This window comes from Leptopilina boulardi, unplaced genomic scaffold (assembly GCF_019393585.1).
Source record: "Leptopilina boulardi isolate dan_hultmark-lab unplaced genomic scaffold, ZJU_Lbou_2.1 LbouV2_224, whole genome shotgun sequence".
NCBI lineage: Eukaryota > Metazoa > Arthropoda > Insecta > Hymenoptera > Figitidae > Leptopilina > Leptopilina boulardi.
The window spans coordinates 3476648-3499373 of NW_026137779.1; the positions used below are offsets into that span (position 1 = coordinate 3476648).

Sequence of the window (22726 nt, forward strand, 5' to 3'; positions counted from 1 at the left end):
TTACAATGCGAATAAAAGGTTAATTGAATAATTAATTATTAATATTTTTAATTACGTAATTTTTTATTATTCATTATAGTATTTTAAATAAATAATTAATAAAAAAACCAATGTTATTTGACACAATAAAAATTGTTAAAACTACAAATAATTAAACATTAACAAAAAAAATACATTTGTGGTGTCCTCAACATATGGTTCTTTAAATACATTCCCAGCAAACACGAATACGTAATGGTTATATATTTGTTATATAACAAGATGTAACACGTTCTGTCACAAACTTGTAGCATGTTACAAGCAGGTAACGATAAATCTCAGCTCTGATCTCTGTAACAGATATGTAACAAATACATAACACTGTTACTAGTGATTTATAACAGATATGTAACGATTATATAAATCAATTCCAAATTTTTTAAATCCAGTAACAACATCTTATATAACACATATGTAACAAATATAGAACTTTGTTACAAAAAAATACAGTTAAAATTAATATAATAAATTAAGAGAGTGTCATATTTTGTTTTAATTTGATGTTGATAATGTTGATAAAATAAAAAAATTAGTAATCCAAACACATTCTCGAAATTTTTTAACCGGTTGACTTCTGAGATTCGAGCTCTCGACTATCACTAGTGTACCTACACTGCAGGGCTCAAGCGTACTGAGAACTGCACCTAGACGCGCTCGACCAAGGGAGGCTATGAAGGATTCTTACGAAATGTTCCTTGTAACAAACACATTAAATAGATAGGTTTATTATTTTGTAAAACCATCAAACAATTTTTTAGTTGTTTATTGTTTATTACAATGAGTATATTAGTATATCGTTTCTAAAATATTAATAATTTTTAACAATATAAATAATTTTTATTTGTTAATTCTTAAATATGTTAAATAAAATAAATGTAAAAATTGTTAAATCTTTTACTTATTGTATTTTAAAATTTATTACCTTTTACTTTTTAATTTGAAAGGAAATAAATCTTTGCTTTAGTCAAGTGGACAGTACATATAAATTTCAATTTTCTCCAAAAAAAGTAATTAAGTAACAATGTTGAAACAGTAAAGTTTTTTTAATTAACTAATATAATTTATATTACTCATGTAACTTTTAATTTTTTGTATCAATTCTACATGGGAAAACATCTGTTTTATCTAAACTACGTCTCATATTTTTTGTGTAAATTGTTTGTCTTTCTTTTAGAACCGATAACGAGACAAAGTACTTTCAGTAGTCTACACTCGTGGGATGCACTTTGAAATTTGAAAAATTCAATATAGATAAGAATATAGCTATTAAATCTTTTAGAATCTCTAAAGTGCATCCTTCCAGCTGTTGACTGCTGGGGTCTTTTTCCTATCTTATCACTTTCCCACAAGAGTTTATACCATCAAAAATTACATCTGTTAGTCATAAAACTATAAAAAAATATTAGGATACAAAGTCTGTTTTATTTCTATTTTTAGGGTTCCGTACTCGGTTCGGAACCCTATTAATATCGGTTTTTTTGAAATCGTGTACCCCCCCCCCCTAACGGCCACACAAATTTATTTGGAGGGCTGAAAATTAGTACACATATGTATTTTCGCGTGTAGATTACAGGAAAAATATAGCGAACTTGATTGGAATTGATTAATATAGCGTTGTCAAGGAAAAACCATGAATTTTTACGAAAAATGCCTAAAAATGACTATGTACCCCCCCCCTAGCAGCCACATCTTTTAACATAAAGAGCTCAAATTTGGTACACTTATGTATTTTTACGTGAAAATTACAGGAAAAATTATAGCGAACTTGATTCGGATCAATTTACATAGCGTTGTCAAGGAAAAATCAAAAATTTCGAAAAAAATGATTTATTCTCCCTAGCGCACACAATATTCAACCCAAATTGTTCATATTTGCTGTAAAACTGTATTTTTGCGTGAAAAATACAGGGATAAAATGTAAGCACGATTGGAGTTGATGATCAATTTTTATCAAATTTTTGAAGAAAAATGATAAATTTAAGAAAAAAATGTATTTTTCCGCAAAAACGTTGATCTAAAGTGATTCAAATTTATATATTTTTACGTATTTTTACGTGTAGATTACAAAAAAAATATAGCGAGGATGATTGGAGTTGATTTTTCTGGGGCTGTCAAGAAAAAACTGATAATTTTAGAAAAAATCATGAATTTTCTCCCAATAAAGGAAAAAATTTTTTCTAAAGGGCTTCAAATTTACTATTTTTACGTATTTTTATGTGTAGATTATAGAAATAATTTAATAAACATGATTGAGTTTATTTCTTCAGTCGTTACAACTCTAAAACAAATAAAATCGGACAAGTGCGAGTTACACTCGCACTGAAATCGAGGGTTCCGTACTCGAAGCGAACTTATTTGGTATAAAAACAAATGTTTAAAAAATATGTGTTGTATGACAACTAATATAAGTGATACAAAAAGGAACAATTTTGTAAAATTCAAGAAAACTGTTCCTCTTCGTATCACTTATATTAGTTGTCATACAACACATATTTTTTAAACATTTGTTTTTATACCAAATAAGTTCGCTTCGAGTACGGAACCCTCGATTTCAGTGCGAGTGTAACTCGCACTTGTCCGATTTTTTTTAAATAGTATCTCACACGTCGAATTAGTGAATTTTAAATAATTCTTAAAAATATTTCTTTAATTTTGCTTCCTCGTGGAGGAAGCTTTATAGTCCTTTCGTTTATAAAACTTTTCAAAGTGGCGGAAACAAATTTTTTTCTTTATAGAAACATGTTATATGAGATCCTGATCAATTGTCCGGATGTATGTATGTGTGTGTGTGTTGATCCCTTTTTTGTTTAGAAGATAACTTTAACAGGTTTTAATGGATTTACATAAAATTTGGTAGGCTCATTTATCATATTAATATCTCAAATCTGACCAAAGGATTTTAAAAAATACCCCAAAAAAAAAATTTTATCGTCTTTTTTCCAAAAATTTTTTTTTAATCGAAAAAATTTTTAAATAGAAAAATTTAAGGTTATATATAATAAAATCGTATTCCTTACGTCAAGACGAATCGATCGATATATATAAAGTATACATTTGAGGTAAATTTAAAGAATTAATGAATCTTAAAAATCAAAAATTCACATTTTGGCAATAAAATTTTGCTTTCTCCATGAGGAAGCAAATTTTTTTGCTGATCGTAAAAAGGAAGCAAAATGTTCATGTAATGAACATCTGAGTTTACAACTTGTTTAGTTAAGTTTTAATATTAATGTTTGGAATTTCAAATTAATTTATTATTTATAATTATATATTCAAATTCCTAAAAAAATAAAATTAATTAAATCTTAATTAACAATTTAGATTAATATTGAAATTTTAAACATTATTATGAAAATAATTAATCATTTACACTATAAGTAACAGAAATTTTACATGTTTCTTTTTTAACTATTGTCATTTAATTATATATAATTAATTTTACTTAACTATCTTTTATATATATATATGTATAAAAAAAGTATGTGTGTGTAATTGAATGCGTAAATTTTTAATATTATGTAATTAAATATTCATAAAAACATGTATTTCATAAATAATTTTAAGAATTTTTGTAATTTTGAAAATTCGTTTAAAAAGTGAATTTTGGCTCCATCTTTTAAAAATAGTGTAAACTATAGTTCCCCACTTTTTCGAAACACCCTAATCTTAAAGATACGCCCACGCAAAGTCATCCCTTGCAAGGCTGGGCCTGAAAGATCCAATGACATCTTTCTTTTAGATAAGTTCTCCTATTTTGTTTCATAAAAAAAGCCAATCACTGATCTTTTTAACTTCCCACTCTATAAAATATTCATCTCCAAATTTCCACCCAACTAAAAAATTTAAGTAGGGATAATAATATAAAAACTGAAGATTTGAATTAAAACGGCAGTTAAATTTTTCAATTCTCAGTGCAGTCAGTCAAAATTTATAAATTCTCAGTTCAAGTCAGTCAAAAATTCTCAATTATCATTTCTAAGTTCAATTAGTTCAATTCTTAATTCTCAGCAGTCAGTTTAATTCTCAGTTCAATTACGAGTCAGTTTCTTAAATCATCATACGAAGCCAAGACCTAAAATTCCAATTTAAACGAGTTTTCAACGAGCTTCAACAATTATAAATAAAAAAGAAAAAAGTAAGTACTTTTATTGCATACTAAATTACTTTTCTCCTCTCATCTATTTTTTTTGTCATACTTCTAATTCCGAAGGACGTGGTGCGATTAAGTTGCGCATTTTAGTTCCTTCTATCCTTTAAAAAAAGATTTGATCGTTATTTTTTTATTATACACCTTCCGAAAAGATTTTGTTGTATTTAGTGCATTACACAGGCACACAAAAAAAAAAGTTGTCTGTTTCTTGAACTAGACATATATTTCCTATAGTATTTTGGACCGCTGAAACCGAATCTGAGCTCAGAATTGCTCCATCACCCTCAGTTTTTTTTTAAATCGACCAAAACCACCCTTAAACGGACAAATTCACACTTCGCAGAAAAAAAATTAATCAACTTATTTTTTAAAAAAACCGAATTTTACATCTACGAAACTTTGCTCCACTAACTCAAAAACAAAGCCAGCATTGATCCAGCACCCCCTGAATTTTTTTAATTGAAAAAACTACCCCTGATCTGAAGAATAAAATTCAGGAGATAAAACAATAAAATAACTGATTGACAAATTTTATAACCAGAAATTTTTACTCCAGCAAGGCAGAAACAAAGCCAGAAATACTCCCTCACCCTCTAAATTTTTTTTAAATCGAAAAACAACCCTTAAATAGTAAAATTCAAATTTAAGAAGTAAAAAAATATTATATTACCGGCTTTTTTTAAATACAGAACCTTACATGTATGTAGTTTTGCTCTACTAACTCAAAAAATAAAGCCAGCATTGATCCATCACCCTCTGAATTTTTTTAAATGGAAAAAACTACCCCTAATCTGAAGAATCAAATTCAGGAGGTAAAACAATAAAATAACTGATTAAAAAAGTTTATAACCAGGTATTTTTACTCCAGCAATGCAGAAACAAAGCCAGAAATACTAAAAAAAAGCCAGCATTGATCCATCAAACTCTGAATTTTTTTAATAAAAAAAACTACCCTTAATCTGAAGAATCAAACTTAGGAGGTAAAACAATAAAATAACTGATTAAAAAAGTTTATAACCAGGTATTTTTACTCTAGCAATGAGCATTTCTGGCTTTGTTTCCGCATTGCTGGAGTAAAAATACCTGGTTATAAACTTTTTTAATCAGTTATTTCATTGTTTTACCTCCTGAATTTGATTCTTCAGATTAGGGGTAGTTTTTTCCATTTAAAAAAATTCAGAGGGTGATGGATCAATGCTGGCTTTTTTTTTTGAGTTAGTAGAGCAAAACTACATACATGTAAGGTTCTGTATTTAAATAAAGCCGGTAATATAATATTTTTTTACTTCTTAAATTTGAATTTTACTATTTAAGGGTTGTTTTTCGATTTAAAAAAAATTTAGAGGGTGAGGGAGTATTTCTGGCTTTGTTTCTGCCTTGCTGGAGTAAAAATTTCTGGTTATAAAATTTGTCAATCAGTTATTTTATTGTTTTATCTCCTGAATTTGATTCTTCAGATTAGGGGTAGTTTTTTCCATTTAAAAAAATTCAGAGGGTGATGGATCAATGCTGGCTTTATTTTTTAAGTTAGTAGAGCAAAACTACATACATGTAAGGTTCTGTATTTAAAAAAAGCCGGTAATATAGTATTTTTTTACTTCTTAAATTTGAATTTTACTATTTAAGGGTGATTTTTCGATTTAAAAAAAATTTAGAGGGTGAGGGAGTATTTCTGGCTTTGTTTCTGCCTTGCTAGAGTAAAAATTTCTGGTTATAAAATTTGTCAATCAGTTATTTTATTGTTTTATCTCCTGAATTTTATTCTTCAGATCAGGGGTAGTTTTTTCAATTAAAAAAATTCAGGGGGTGCTGGATCAATGCTGGCTTTGTTTTTGAGTTAGTGGAGCAAAGTTTCGTAGATGTAAAATTCGGTTTTCTTAAAATATAAGTTGATTTATTTTTTATCTCCGAAGTGTGAATTTGTCCGCTTAGGGGTGGTTTTGGTCGATTTAAAAAAAAACTGAGGGTGATGGAGCAATTCTGAGCTCAGATTCGGTTTTAGCGGCCCAAAATACTATAGGAAATATATGTCTAGTTCAAGAAACAGACAACTTTTTTTTGTGTGCCTGTGTTATTATCTTTTCAATTCTTTTAAATTCTCCTTCAAATAAAACGAACCAATTTGAAAGTTTCCTGAGTTGTGGACAATGCGTCTAGACTCAAAAATAAATTAAAATTAAATAACTATGTTGCGTTGTCGGACGTAACACTCATAATAGTGATTTATATTATATTATTTAATATTTAATATTAGCAATTTATATATATATATATATATATATATGAGGCAAAATTCCTAAAGTGATACAACTTTAAAATTGAAGGTTTTGGGTCGGGATGAAATTTGCACAAATTTTAGTACTATGGGTAAGTACTTTACCTACAAATTATTATTAAGTTTTATGCAAAACTGTAGAGGGAGGAGGGGGTTCATGTAAAAAAACGTCATTCTAGTTTTTTTTGGTATTGAAAGTATAGCATTCTGTTCTAGAAATATCATGTAATAGTCTTTCAGCACAGTTCTAGAGCAGAAGCGGGACAAAATTTCTTGAACATTTGTGACATCTATGTTTTAGAACTCATATAGAATATTTGTTACAGAATAATTTAAGATCAAAGTTCCGGATTTATTCTATAACAAAAAGAGAATATTGTCCAGAAAGATGACATAATATTATGTCACAATTCTAGAACAAAAAAAGTACAAAATTTTTAGAACATTCGTGACTTATATGTTCTATAACACTTATGGAACTTACATCTAAGAACAGTTCTGGAACAAAAAAATAAATCACTTATGTAACATATTAGGAACATTGTTCTAGAACACTTTTACCATTTGGTTTTATAACTGCTACATGTTATTGATGGCACAATTGTTCTAGAACAATGTTCTTTAATTTTAATAGAACAATTATAGAACGTGTTTGCTGGGTTAGGATGTAACATTTTGAGATGTCGTTTAACCCCGGTGGTATTACTATTCTTCATTTTAATAGGCTTCACATTTACTGGATCATGTAAACAACACATTTTACATTTTGCCCATTTCACCTTATGCAAATCATAGCAAAATTCAAAGGAATCTTGTATGGGTTTTTTATTAAGTTTTCGACGCTTATTTTGGAAAACAACGTCTTCTTGGTCATTGTCAACACTATGCAATTATATATAAGTTAAAAATAAAAATGCTTTTAATAATAATAAATAAATATAAAATAACAGGTTAGAAAATATTTCTATGTTATAAAAATCTAAATATAAATGAGAAATTAGCAAGAATATAAGGGTTTTTAATGTAAAGATCAAAACTGTTTTTAATTTTTTTTATATAATTAAAAATCAATATAAATTTAAAAACTCAGTGAATAGAACATTAAATAATTTAATTTACTTTATAGAAGTTCCTTGCGCTTCCTTTTCCATTAATCTGAAATATTTTCTGCAATATTTTAACAATATATTGACACACTGGGAAAAGAGAAACATTAGACTAACACCGTTTTCCGATTGGTTCAACGTCAGTGGGCCCTGTCATGATTTCGGCATTGATTCAACAGACTTTTCATGTTAAATGCTCTCTTCTCAAGAGTAAGTTGATCTAACAGACACAGCCGACAGCGCCCTCTGACGTTGAACCAATCGGAAAACGGTGTTAGTCTAATGTTTCTCTTTTCCCCGTGCAGCATATAAAATGACAAAATTCTTGTCAAGAATCTTTTATCTTGAAACAACCCCTGCCGGAAGGGTGGTACTGGATTGGTACTGGAAAATTGGAACTGAGGGCTCAGTACCAACTCAGTACTAATTTGGTGCATTTTGGTACTGAAATGGAACTGGGAAATTTACCTGCGAAAAGGATCGAGTTACCGTTAATACCCTCAAAAAAAGTGAAAAGCGACTAGCTTTTTCAATATGTTTATTTCAATATTATATTTGATTTTCCTGGATTTATATTATTTTCATACATTATTATGCATATGATATGTCCTTTGGCAGCTAAATTCAAAAATGATGTCCATTTTTTTTGTGAAACTTAAGGTATACGAGATAAATTATAACTTTCTTAAATGTAATTGGGTAAGAATTCCTGAAGTGGCCCCCTAATATTTTTTGTGTAATAGAAAAAAGTGATACTCATATATTTTAGTAGTCCATGATGTCACTAAAAAAACCCCTGAAACGATTTTTCAAAATTCGAATTTTTTCATAAGTTATAAACAATTAAACTTTTTTGCAACGTTTTGGAAAAAATTCTGTATCTTGAAATTGGCCGAACCGATTTTAATAAAAATTGGTTTGGAGAAAGATTAAGATACGTACTTTTGATAAATAAATAAATTATGAATAAAAAGTATAATTTGTTTAAACAAATTATATTGTTAATTTTTAACTTTATAAATTAACAATGTTCTCAGTCGATTTTTCCAATTTTTTTTATAGAATCATAAAAAGGGGCTTTTCACGATTCCATGACAAAAATAAAAAAGTGGGATTCTCAAAAACTTTAGAAGATACAGAATTTTTAGTCTTAACGCGCGCGAGTTTTCTGAGTAGCTCACGCATACGGCACGGCATCTCCCGCGCGCTCCGCGCCAACCAAGACTCCATATAAGAGTTCCCGATTATAATATTTTATTAACTCAATTAAACTGAACAGTTGTTTATATGTATTTTATTATGCATATCATTTTTTTAATAATTAATAATTTTTGGCTTATAAAACGTTTTCGTTTTCTTTAATTTGTTGATGGCTGCTTTGCACGAAAAACAAATGAACTGTCCTATTAAATTTTTAAATCTATAATTCCACGAATTAGGCACTTTCACAAGATTTTTATAAACTGCTTTATGTTCGTTTTTTTTCAACGGGTTGCAGCAAGTATTTGCTTTTGGCATATTTTAAGATTTGTTTTTATAGCACATACGCGAAAAAGTAAAATTTTTAATATACAACGTGAAAAATACTAATCGAAACAACAAACACGGACTTACATTTATGTATACGTAAAGAAAATACTATGATCTAAAAACGAAATTATCATGTTAGGTGAATGACCAGACGATTGTCGCGATTCTTTTGTTTTCACGTGAAAACGCGCAAATTTTCATTCAGTGCGCATAAACGTGAAATTTGTTAAAATTTTGACAGCAAACGTTAAACAATGCGGTCTAGAAAAATAAAACACGGATTCGCAATAATATATTTTATTATTCATTGATACATAAACAAAGCAATTAAAAATCGTTGAAAATTTATCATTAAAATTAAATAATCAGAAACTTATTATAAACAGAAATTTTATAAATAATAAAAATTATTAAATATAAACAAAAATGATATGAATAATAAAATACATATAAACAACTGTTTAGTTTAATTGAGTTAATAAAATATTATAATCGGGAACTTTCATGGAGTCTTGGTTGGCGCGGGGCGCGCGGGAGATGCCGCGCCGTATGCGTGAGCTGCTCAGAAAACTCGCGCGCGTTAAGACTAAAAATTCTGTATCTTCTAAAGTTTTTGAGAATCCCACTTTTTTATTTTTGTCATGGAATCGTGAAAAGCCCCTTTTTATGATGCTATAAAAAAAATTGGAAAAATCGACTGAGAACATTGTTAATTTATAAAGTTCAAAATTAACAATATAATTTGTTTAAACAAATTATACTTTTTATTCATAATTTATTTATTTATCAAAAGTACGTATCTTAATCTTTCTCCAAACCAATTTTTATTAAAATCGGTTCGGCCAATTTCAAGATACAGAATTTTTTCCAAAACGTTGCAAAAAAGTTTAATTGTTTATAACTTATGAAAAAATTCGAATTTTGAAAAATCGTTTCAGGGGTTTTTTTAGTGACATCATGGACTACTAAAATATATGAGTATCACTTTTTTCTATTACACAAAAAATATTTGGGGGCCACTTCAGGAATTCTTACCCAATTATTTTTTGATAAATTTTAGATATTCATAATCTGGAAATATTAACGAATCTCAATATATATTTTTTAAAGTTGAGTTATTAAAATTATAAATTTTTTAAGCAATAAAACTCGGGTTAAAATTTTAATCCTTCAACAAAGGACCTAGGGGTCTATTGTTTAAGGAGGGATTGCAATATAATTTCCAAACTTAACAGAAATTTTCTACAAACTATTATGTTTTTTTTGCTGTTTTACACGTATATCGTGAGAGACGGTTTGTTGATCTTATATACCTTTAAAACTATTGTTAAAGTACTTTAAAAATGTCTTCTTATGGGTTATCAGGTATTGGTACTGAAGTGGAACTCAAGCCAACTCCAATTCAGTACCATTCTTTCGGTAGGGACATGAAATGAATAGGATGTATACAGGATGTAATAGGATGTTCTTGAATTAGCAAGAAGATTGTCGTTTTAATTTCTTTCGATTCGATCAAAATATTCTCATGTAGAAAATAATCATGGAAGACTGGGTGCGACATATTATCTATAAAGTTTTTGTAACGTTTAACTAGAAACGTTTATAAAAAATTAATTTTTTTTAAAATAAAATTTATAATATAAATTTTATTTAAAAAATTAAATACAATCGCAAGTAAAATTGCACAAATATAAAATATCAATAAAATTATTGTAATTTGTTTCTGGATGTTATTCTACAGTTTTTTTTCCAAAAGTGAATTATAATAAAAAATTTAATGTTAATTTAAAAATAATTTAGATAATTTTTTTAATAATTACTTAATTTCAGGAACTTAGTATTCATTATTATTTAATTAATCATTATATATGTGATGAGTTAATTTGTAAACTAATTTTATTTTATGTAAATTGAATTGAATTCAATATTAATTTATTTATATTTAATATAATAATTAATAAATTAAGGTGAATAATAAAATAATTAAATAGTTAATTGCATAATTATATACATTATAATTATTTTATAAACATGTTTATTTTTACTGAACTGTTTTTATATACTATAAAAACTTTGGTTTCATAATAAACAAATTTTTAGATTTATTTTTTGATTTTTTAAAATAATAATTTGCAATATATAATATAAGAAGAAATGAAAATTCTTTGTGTTTTCGATTTTATATAATAAAATATTAATTAGTTAGTTGACTAATTTAATTAATATTTAATTTGTGTTGGGTTACTATTAATTTCAGACACTTTTTCCTAAGTATACCAAAAAAGTATTACCTGGAGTGAAACTTATCTCTGTTACAGTTAAAGCTTTCTTTTCGTATTCAATAAAATACAAAACTGCCAGTAGTCGGCCAGTACTGAACCAGTAGTGGTTACCAATACTGCGGTGTCAACTCTGGTAGCCAATACTGGTAAAATGTTATCATCCCAAAGTTACGCCAACTCTGGCGCCAATACTGGGTGCCAGTAATGCGCCAGTATTTGTCAGTACTGCGCCATTAGTAAATTTTTGATTGGGATATCATAGACAATTAATAAATAACAATTTAATGATCATAACAAAAATAAATAATATATTACTTAATTAATAAATATTAAATTGATAATAATAATAATAGAATATATATTGTATAAAAAAATAATAGGTAACAATAATGATATAAATATAATAAAATTATTAATATTATAATTATTATTATTTTTACATACTTAAGTACATTAAGTAAATTAACATTTTTTTATTAAGAAGCAATATAGGTAATTAACAAAAAAAGTAAATTCAATAGTGAAAATAGTTTTATATTGCTTTATTAACGTTTTCTTATTATTAAGCATTTTAAATAAGCGCGCTTTTTCGACCTATAAGAGAGTTGTCGTAGCGCAAGCGCAGTAGCGTTTAGGTAGGGTCATTAGCAACTCTGGTCACGGTGACGCGTAGGCGAAATTCTTCCCCTCTACACTTTTTAATAAATGAAGCTTCTCATTGGTTTTTCCATTTCTTGTTTGTCCATTACTTGCTGAGGACCAATAGTAGAGATGGATTTCTCCTGTATATATATAGGTCTGCTAGATAAATCTAGATTTACGATATAGTTTCTACCTAGTTTAACTATATATTAAAACTACATTGTAACTAGTCTATCAAATCGTTACACTTTTAGATAGTTTCTGTACAGATTATCTATGTCGCGCCAGTATAGTATCAAGAAAAACTAGAGAGTATCGTTATAGTGCCATGACTATTTTCCACATGGGTTACGAGACAAACGAACATCTCGACTTCTCATGCAACTCTAATGCAAATATCTCGAAAAATAATAAATATTTTTTTTCAAAATTTGTTTTACTTAATTAGACCCATAACCTCTACTCAAAAACGTAGTATGGAAGAAATCGGAGGATAGACCCCCCAATCTCACATGCAATTGCTCTACTGTGTTGTGAGGTTTACAGTAAACGATCTCAAATCCCTAACATAACAGTAATCATTTTCATCAATATGTGATAGAATGTAGTATTAAATTCCATAATTTGCGATATTTAAGAACATTTTTAGATTCTCAACCGCCATGTTAAATTTTGAAATCGTAAATACACTTTATGTAGCATAAGACAAAAAAATCATTTACGATGGACAATGTTTAAACAATATCATTTTTTGTAAAAAACTGGCTATATCCTTTTTCTCCTTAAAGCTATTTTAATTTTTATTGCAGAATCTGAAAGAGCAGTTTTTGAAACATTATCTTACGCAATGCTGAAATGCTTTTAACACCAAACATCGGATTAAATATATGTTCTTTAGAAAATAATGGATTTCCGTACTTTGTGGGACAATATCGACCTCTAAAAATTGTTTAAAAAATCTGAAAAAATTAGGAAAATTTTTTTTTATCATGTAATAGAAATAGTTAAACCAATTAAAAATGTAATTGGTAGAATGACATTTTGTGATTGTATTAACTCAATTGAAAAATGTTAAAACAACTCAAGATGTAAGTAGTAGATTTTACTACTTAAAGTGGTTCAATAGGCTTTAAGAACATTTTTTTGGTACATTTAATAAATATTTTGCAATTGAAACTACTACTTTAAGTAGTAAACTTTACTACTGAAAGTGGTTCAATAAGCTTTAAGAACATTTTTTTGTAGAATTAATAAATCTTTTGCAATTGAAACTACTGCTCTAAGTAGTAGATTTTACTACTTAAAATAGGAAAATAAAATTATTTTTTATTTATAATTGTTTATTATCAGTAGAATTGACTTTTTCATCCTCTCTCCTATACTGACGCTTATTTTATGCCCTAACAGAGAAAATTTCTAACCGACAGGAACTGAACCCTCGACCCTAACTCTCGCTATCCGATACCTTAACCGACTAACCACGCACGCTTGCTACGACAGTCTGCAAACAACTCGAAGACTACTTTCTGCTTGTCCAATTGGTAATTTAACTATTTAAAGTAGTCATTTTTACTACTTTTATTAGTTGCTATAACTATCTTTTTTAAGTTTTGACTTGTAAATTTTTCATCTTTTAATAATATTATAAGTTGTTTAATCGCATAGTGCAGTAAAATCTACTACTTAAAGTGATAGTTTTAATTGCAAATGATTTTTAATTCTACGACATAAATGTTCTTAAAGCCTATTGAACCACTTTAAGTAGTAAAAGCTACTACTGAAAGTAGTAGTTTTAATTGGAAACGATTTGTAAATTTTACATCAAAAACGTTTTTCAAGCTTATTGAATTAATTAAAGTAGTAGTTTTAATCACAAAGGATTTGTTAATTCTACAACAAAAATGTTCTTAAAGCCTATTGTACCACTTCGAGTAATAAAATCTACTACTTAAAGTAGAGGTTTTAATTACAGACGACTTGTTAATTCTACAAGAAATTTTATTGAAGCGTATAAAATCATAGAAATTAATAAAAAATTGACTACTCAAAAAGCAGTTATATTAATTAAAGAAAATAATTCCTTTTACTATATTTCATATAACTGGTGAATAGTAGTTGGATTTACTACTCTTTAAATTTTGAGTTGACTACAATTCCACTTGTTTTTACTACCTTAAGAAAGTTAATTTTACTACCGACCTGTAGTTGTACTTTAACTACATATTTACGTAAAATCAACTATTACTTATTAACTTCTTAAAAATAATTACATGAACATGATTAGATTAACTAAAAAAGTAGTTATTTTAACTACTTTCTAGTCAACTACCCAATTGTAGTTGAATTTCTTGTCAACATTTTTTTCAGAATTTTTCATTCTAGGAATTGTTCTCTTTCTGAAATCTCAAGTCTCAAATGTATAACAAAAGTGACAATTTAAAAAGAAAATGTTTTTTAAAAAATACTTTGTTTATGTCTTCTTGATAAATAATTATGTACCTTTTTCTTTATTTGATTCAAAAATAAGTCTTAAAACTCGAATCTATCATTTTTAGCAATTATTTTGATACAATTTTTATACATTAAATAGTTTAAATGGGAATCTTTTGCTTCTAATTAATAGTTTTGACCATCTTTTACATCTTCTTTCAATACAATGATCATCGTTGTTTTTATTACAAATTTTATGTAACTTTACTTCTTTTTAGTTCCTAAAAGAGGACACCAATTCTGCAGAAATATCAAGAAATTTGGTTTTAGTTTGTATAATTTAAACTTGATAAATAATTCTGAAGAAATAATAATTTTTTCAAACATGGAGCAAAATTTTTATTAAGTAAAGATAGTTCTTCTATGGAAAAGGTTGTCATAAAATTATAAAACTTACCAGTTCCATCAAAAGGTCTAATAGTTGCACTTTGTGACCAAACAATTTGTCTAGTTTCTCGTCGTATCATTAAAGTTTTTTTTTCCAATCGTTTAAAAAAAGTTGTTACTATAGTTCCGCGTTCCAGCTGACTAATAATTTGCTCCATTTCAGGAATTATTCCATTCATACTTGTATATTTAATTTCTGCTTTACAAAGTCAGTTTTATAAATTCACTTCCTGTAATTTAAAATTAAAATCTTAGGAATAACCTTAGAAACAAATATTATTTCAAATGCTTCATTGCTTACACTAAAAATATCCTAAGGATATTTAGAATACATACGAATGATATCATGCGACATTTATAATACTTTATTTGCATTTGATTGAGATTTAAAATGAGTAAAATGATATCTCAGTAGAAAGAATTTTTCAATAACTTTTTAGTCACTGTGTGATTCTAAAATTCATTTTTTTTGAATAATTTATAATATTCACTTTGGAGAGAAAAACTTATTGAATTAAATTAAAAATAATCTACTATAAAAAGAACGAAATATGGAAATACAAGTATAATTCAAAACAAATAAAAATATAAGACAATCTGTTTTAAACTCTACCAAGTATAATTTAAGACAAAAATGAAAATAAACATATTTAACTAGTTTTTTAAAAAAGTAAATGTTGAACTAATAATTATTTTATTACTTTAGAAACATTTGATTGAATTTTTGGGAAACAAAGATGTACGATTTAACTTTAGGTTGAAGAATTTTTTATTATTTGAATTAAATGAATCCAAATAAAAAAAATTATTACCAATTTATATTTTTTTAATCGGATAATTATGTATCCATAATTATATATTTAAAATGTTTAAATGAAATATTACTGTTGTTTTTGTATTCTATCATCTTTTTATTTATTTAGAATTAGAAATAAAAGTGTTTTATTAATGTCAACAAAATGTCTAGTTCTTTGACATTTAATTCATATATAAGTATAATTAAACTTCACATGTCAATTCCTATATAAATTGAAAAATACATAGTGTCAACCACTGAACTTTATATATCTAGAACGATGTCTGCCATAGAAAGTCGCGAACCGAGTAAGAGAGCTGATAAATGTATAAGGTTATTCTCCTCTTTGTCGGTACAGGTCCATTATAAAATATTTAAGGCCTGAGCAGAAGAGAAACGTAACTGGAATCGTAATCGCAAACATAAAGGCGGTTCCAGAATATGTGCAAAAGCCACACTAATGGAGCATTTACACCTTTAGTAAAAAAAAATTTTATTTTGCTTTTTCCGAAGTACACAAATCTGATTGGTTGTTCACAATCTGATTGATAATGGACAACCAATCAGATGTTTGCATTTCGGAAAATCAAAGTAAACATTTTTTTTTACCAAAGGTGTAAATGCTCCATAAGTACAGGCGAACCTCTCATAAGACAACCTCTAATAAAGGCCTAAGCAGAATAGTACGGAAGCCTGTACGGCTCACGAGCGTCTCGTACGCAAGTGGCGGTGTTTCGTACCACAAGTGGCACGAAGTCGGAAGTCCGTCCAACTTGTGGCAAGTTCGTTAGTTCGTGACACTTGTTGGACAGACTCCGTGCCACTTGTGGAAAGTGGATTTCTTGAAGGCCTTTCTCCAATAGGAACCTAAACTTTTGCGTTGCGTGACTGACGCGTTGATTTTAGCATTGGTTGCCAATAGCAACCGACGCAATGCATACGCAACGCAAGAGTTTAAGATCCTATTGGAGAAAGGCCTTGAAGGGTCATTCACAAATATGACAATTCCGTTGTATTCTGTTGCCGTCTATTTCGTCAGTGCTTTTCATTTCAAGTATAATTTCATCCGGGCAAGTCCGTTTAATGTTTTTGAATAAAAATGAATTTGTTATTTTTTAATTGAAAATATATGTAAAAGATTACATTTCAGTGTAAACAAATGATATTGACATCTTTATTAATCTTAAATATTCATAAAAATATACTTTTAATTTTAAAAAATAAAATCCTCTTCATGTATTTTAAATTAAAAAATGGCAACATAACCAAAAAATCTTATTTTTATTCTAAACTAAGAAAAAACTTCCGCTTAATTCTTTGTGGAATCCGTAGTTTATTAATATGTATATTTACGTTTGGAAGGAGTATTTATGTGTGAACTATAAAAAGTTTGTTCGATGACATTTACTAATATGCTAATATTACTAATATCTACGGAAGCGCCTATCCGCCACTGTGAGCGAATCATGCATGAAGCCTAAAGTAAGCTTCACATTGCATGATTTGCAGTGGTGCCTACCTATTAGGCCAGCTGAAACTGGACATATTTTCACTTTTTGCGAGCGAGCGAAGCCCCCCATGACTGGTGCGAATGTAATTTTGTAGGTGAAATTTTAAGTCTAAATAAAGGTAGTGAAATGTAATATTAAAAAATGATGTGTTTTGAATAATTATTCGCTGATAATTATTTTCAATAAAGAAAACTTGTGAGGTAAGTTGCATTTTATTAATATAATTAAAAAAAGTTTTTTAGGTTAAGTGGTATAATCAGTTTAATTACATTTTTATTATTTCAATTGCTTTTTATTTATTATTATATATTATTGTTTACTATATAATCTAAAAATATTAATATTTTGTTTTTGAAAATTTTGATTTTAAACATATATCAAGTATAATGGTGATAGTAACATAACCTCAAAACCTATAAAAATAAAAAAATTGTTTTTAACGCAAACAAAAAATATAATAAATATTAATTTCTAACAATTTTACAAAATCTATAGTTTTACTTATTATCAAAACTTTCAAAAACAAAATATTAATATTTTTAGATTAATATAGTAAACAATAATATATAATAATAAATAAAAAGCAATTGAAATAATAAAAGTGTAATTAAACTGATTATACCACTTAACCTAAAAAACTTTTTTTAATTATATTAATAAAATGCAACTTACCTCACAAGTTTTCTTTATTGAAAATAATTATCAGCGAATAATTATTCAAAACACATCATTTTTTAATATTACATTTCACTACCTTTATTTAGACTTAAAATTTCACCTACAAAATTACATTCGCACCAGTCATGGGGGGCTTCGCTCGCTCGCAAAAAGTGAAAATATGTCCAGTTTCAGCTGGCCTAATAGGTAGGCACCACTGCAAATCATGCAATGTGAAGCTTACTTTAGGCTTCATGCATGATTCGCTCACAGTGGCGGATAGGCGCTTCCGTAAATATCTTATAAAATTCATTTTTTCTTCTTCACATGAAATTGAAATGAAAAGCACTGACGAAATAGATAGCAACAGGATCCAACGGAATTGTCATATTTGTGAATGACCCTTTAAAAAATCCACTTTCCACAAGTGGCACGAAGTCTGTCCAACAAGTAGCACGAACTAACGAACTTGCCACAAGTTGGACGGACTTCGTACCACTTGTGGTACGAAACACCGCCACTTGCGGCCGAGACGCTCGTGAGCCGTACAGCTTCCGTAGAATAGATTTACGGAAGCTTCTACGCGCCACCACAAAACCAAGTTTATGCTCGATTCATTTTAGCCTCGAAAACTAAAGAACCGTGTGTGACTTCGCTGTTTCCATGTTTTTGACGTGAAAAACCGCGAGGTGGTTCGGGTGTTTGGTCGTTCGCACGTTCGCAGATTCGACAATTTGTCCAAAATCGTGTAACATTGTCTTTTTAGTTATATTTATAGATAAAAGTAAATAAGTTGATATTTCAATTCTTAAATTTTATGTAAGATTGTATGATGTCCGCAATTAAATAAAGTTTTTGCTTTTATTTTGATTAGAAAATATCGTTATTGTGAGGTGGATTGGTCATATATAAAATAATTTTTTTTGGAATTGATAGTTATTTATTGTATTAATTTAGAAATAAAATGTCTAAAAAAGTATTCACATGTAATTATTAAAAAACAACATGTTTCAAAATAATTTGGACTGATCCCTCTTCATAAAACTTTGTTTATTTGGAAGCGTTGTTTATCATGCTTATCATGGTCTAGTGACAAAACGCAACGCAAAACGCTGCCATGGAACTGCAGCCTTAAGCTGTCAAAAAGCAATTTCTTGGCGGAATGACTTTACATAGAAATAAAAAAACCCCGCTCGAAATTACACAGGATTATTAACATCCTATTAAATAATTGCTTCTCTCTGAGCATTATATATTATTGTAAATAATATAAGATAAACATGTGAAAAGGAAGGACAATTATTATGTAAAATCTCACGTGCATACATACTACATAACCTTATATTAAAATAAATCGATTATTTATTTATATTTATTATTACATAGATAACAAAGAAAAACACCAATCCACCTCAAAATAACGATATTTTCTACTCAAAATAAAAGCAAAAACTTTATTTAATTGCGGACAACATAAAGTCTTACATAAAATTTAAGAATTTAAATATCAACTTATTTACTTTTATCTATAAATATAACTAAAAAGACAATGGGTGTTTTCGGCATTCAGTCAGAGTTAACTCTAGAGTTAACAGTGGTGCTCAATGATATTATCTTTGAAAATTTATTTACCTAAATAAAATAATTGATTTTCTATTTTCATCACCCTGAGTTTGAAGTTAGTTGTCCTTGTTTGCTTACTTTTTTTAATTTATACGTATTTTTTGTTTTTCATTTAAAAATGGAACATATTTTTGCTACCCATAAACGTGTTATTTTTTTAAAGTTTATAATTTTTAAATTTTTCATTATTTCCCTAACTTTAATTAATCTGAATTGTTTTAGAAACTAGATTATTTATTTTAATTAAAGTTGTTTTTTATAAATAAAAAGTTAAAATAATTTTTAATAAAAAAAATTATTATGTTTCAATTTACACTTTTCAAAACAAACAATCCGTTCACAAATTTTGTCGGCCATTGAAGGTTAGGACTGACCCTTTTTCTTTACTCTCGCAAGAAAACAGAGTTAACTCTGGGTCATCTAGTAATTAATTTTTGGGGACTTTTATGAATACTAGAAACAAAAAATTTTATTTTAACATTACATTACTAGAATAAAAGGCCCGTTTCACATGTTGTTACAATTGCAAACCCTGCGCCAATCAAAATGAATCGTCTATGCCAAATTGCCAATCAACAACGTTCACAACCAACAGAAGAACTGAAAATCAAAATTTACATTTGAGCACCACTGCTAACTCTAGAGTTAACTCTGAGTGAATGCCGAAAACACCCCTAGTTACACGATTTTGGACAAATTAGCGAATCTGCGAACGTGCGAACGACCTAACACCCGAACCACCTCGCGGTTTTTCACGTCAAATACATGGAAACAGCGAAATCACAAACGGTTCTTTAAGGTGCTTTTATACCTCAAATTTCGATCACATGAACATTATTTCTGGACCGTGAAAATGCGTGAAAAGTCATTTTCAAAGCGGGTATTTTTGAATTGTTTTAAACAAAAAATGTTTTTTTAAGAAATATAATATTAAATAATTGTTTTAATATGTAAGAACACTTTAAAATAGTGATAGAAAAATGATTTGATTAAAAAATATAGCAAATTTTGCTTTAAAACGTTTCTGCAACAAGAAAGTGTAAAATGATGATGTTTGTGAAATGGTTTGTACAGTGTACATGTGTACATGTTTCTTTCAGTTATTCGAAACGATTAGTAGAATTTAAATTTATTTGATAAACATTTCAACTTACCGATTTATTTTCAGCACTCATTATTTATTACAAGTTAAAAAGAAACGACATAACATAAACAAAACTCTGAGAGACACTCACAAGGAAGAAGCACTGTACAAACCATTTCACAAACATTGTCATTTTATACTTTCTTGTAGCAGAAAACGTTTTAAAGCAAAATTTGCTAAATTTTTCAATCAAATCATCTTCCTATCACTATTTTAAAGTGTTCTTACATATTAAAACAATTATTTAATATTATATTTCTTAAAAAAACATTTTTTGTTTAAAACAATTCAAAAATACCCGCCGTGAAAATGACTTTTCACGGTCCAGGGGTCCTATTCTCGAAATCATTCGAATATTGTTCGTATGCGAGCAAATTCGATGGGTAAGTTTCGTGCACGAAGCAACAACCGTATTCTCGAGCACCATTCGAAACTTCGTTCGACGATCGTTCGTAGACGAATAGGTTGTACAGTGTTGCCGTCGTTTATTTCTAGTGACTTTCCAGTGTAATTTTTTTGAACCAATGAAATTACTTATGATATAAGAAATATTTATTGACTGCATCATTATTATTATTATTATTATTATTATTACTATTATTATTATTATTCTCATTATTATTATTATTATTATTATTATGAATGAAACTCTATAATTGATTACAATTCGAAACTTTGAATCCCTTTTATAATATGTGTACATAATATTATTAAATAATACTACTGCGCATGAGCAGTACCAAAATTCGAACACGAAACTGTTGCTTCGAGTGGTTAAGACCACTCGTTGCATTTCACTCGAATCGTTTCGTCTATGAACGCCTAGTGAACAGTTCAAGAATACAGTTTTCGACAAAGTTATTCGAAAGTCTTCGATTCGTGCACGGAACTCATTTCGAGAATAGCACCCCAGAAATAATGTTCATCTGATCGAAATTTGAGGTATAAAAGCACCTTTAGTTTTCGAGGCTAAAATGAATCGAGCATAAACTTGGTTTTGTGGTGGCGCGTAGAAGCTTCCGTACTTGTATACCTCATCGATCCCGAGTATACTTGCGTCGTGTACCATTGGAGTAAAGGTGACAAAAGATATTTCGGTCTATTTTACTCCAATGGTACACGACAGAAGTATACTCGGGATCGGTGAGGTATACAAGCGCCTTTATCCCTGTTTTCCAACTTTAGAATTTTTAATGCAAATGTTTCTCGACTGCTTTTAAAAATTTTAATTATTTAATATTTATAATTAAAAAATTCAGTGTCTTAAAAACATATACCAAACTTTTTGTTCGATATTGGTATCAATGCTTTGATGACGTCACTGCGACTCGGACTTGGACTTGTACTTTACTTTCGGACCTATTGTAGAAGCTCCTTTAGGAACCTATTGGAGAAAGGCCTTATGGAGGTTCTACAATAGGTGCAAAAGCCAAGTACAAGTGCAAGTCCAAATGCAAATCCCATGAGTGCAAGAGAGATAGATAGACTACCTATCCCCTTCGCACTCATGAGATTGACACTTGGACTTAGACTTGTACTTGGCTTTTGCACCTATTCTGAAACCACCTTTAAAGCCAACCCAGAATAGAAGCGCACCGGACACAGAGTTGCCAATGACCTACCTAACCTAAGCGCTTATATAAAATGCTTAATAATAAGAAAACGTTAATAAAGCATTATAAAAATATTTTCACTATTGAATTTATTTTTTTTGTTAATTATATTTCTTCTCAATAAAAAAATATTAATTTACATAATGTACTTAAGTATGTAAAAATAATAATAATTATTATAATATTAATAATTTTATTATATTTATATCATTATTTTTATTATTTTTTTATAAAATATATAATCTATTAAGGAGCTTCTACAATAGATGCAAGACCAAGTCCTGCAAATTTATTGTACTTGGATGCGCGCGCAACGTATTGCCAACTGTCGCTGAGGCGCAGTTGAAAATAATGGATTCAATTTTTAATTATAAATTAAATAAATTAAATATAATTGCTGCCATTGCTGGTTGCATTTAATTAAGTGAGGTAAGTAATCTTAAAAAAATAAATAACATTATTTTGAAAATAAAAAAATTGT

The 22726-nt window shown here is 28.2% G+C and overlaps 1 protein-coding gene across 12 annotated transcripts in view; it reads right to left on the reverse strand.

The window, feature by feature from the left end:
• LOC127279858 (1-phosphatidylinositol 4,5-bisphosphate phosphodiesterase gamma-1) overlaps nucleotides 1–15949 on the reverse strand; it is a 449077-nt gene extending 433128 nt beyond the window's left edge. For 9 of the 12 annotated variants that reach the window (XR_007842717.1, XR_007842720.1, XR_007842718.1 and 6 more), the window contains exons 1-3: nucleotides 15714–15949; nucleotides 15310–15354; nucleotides 14912–15089 (exon numbers count right to left, since the gene is read on the reverse strand). Coding sequence is in view for 8 of the 12 variants with exons in the window: in XM_051302487.1 (XP_051158444.1) it covers nucleotides 14912–15080 (169 nt within the window). In the remaining 4 variants the exon portion in view is untranslated. Of the gene's footprint in view, nucleotides 1–14911; nucleotides 15132–15309; nucleotides 15355–15713 lie in introns of all 12 variants that reach the window. The other 3 variants (XM_051302490.1, XM_051302488.1, XM_051302489.1) reach the window with 3 other exon arrangements.
• Nucleotides 15950–22726: the final 6777 nt, after the last annotated feature.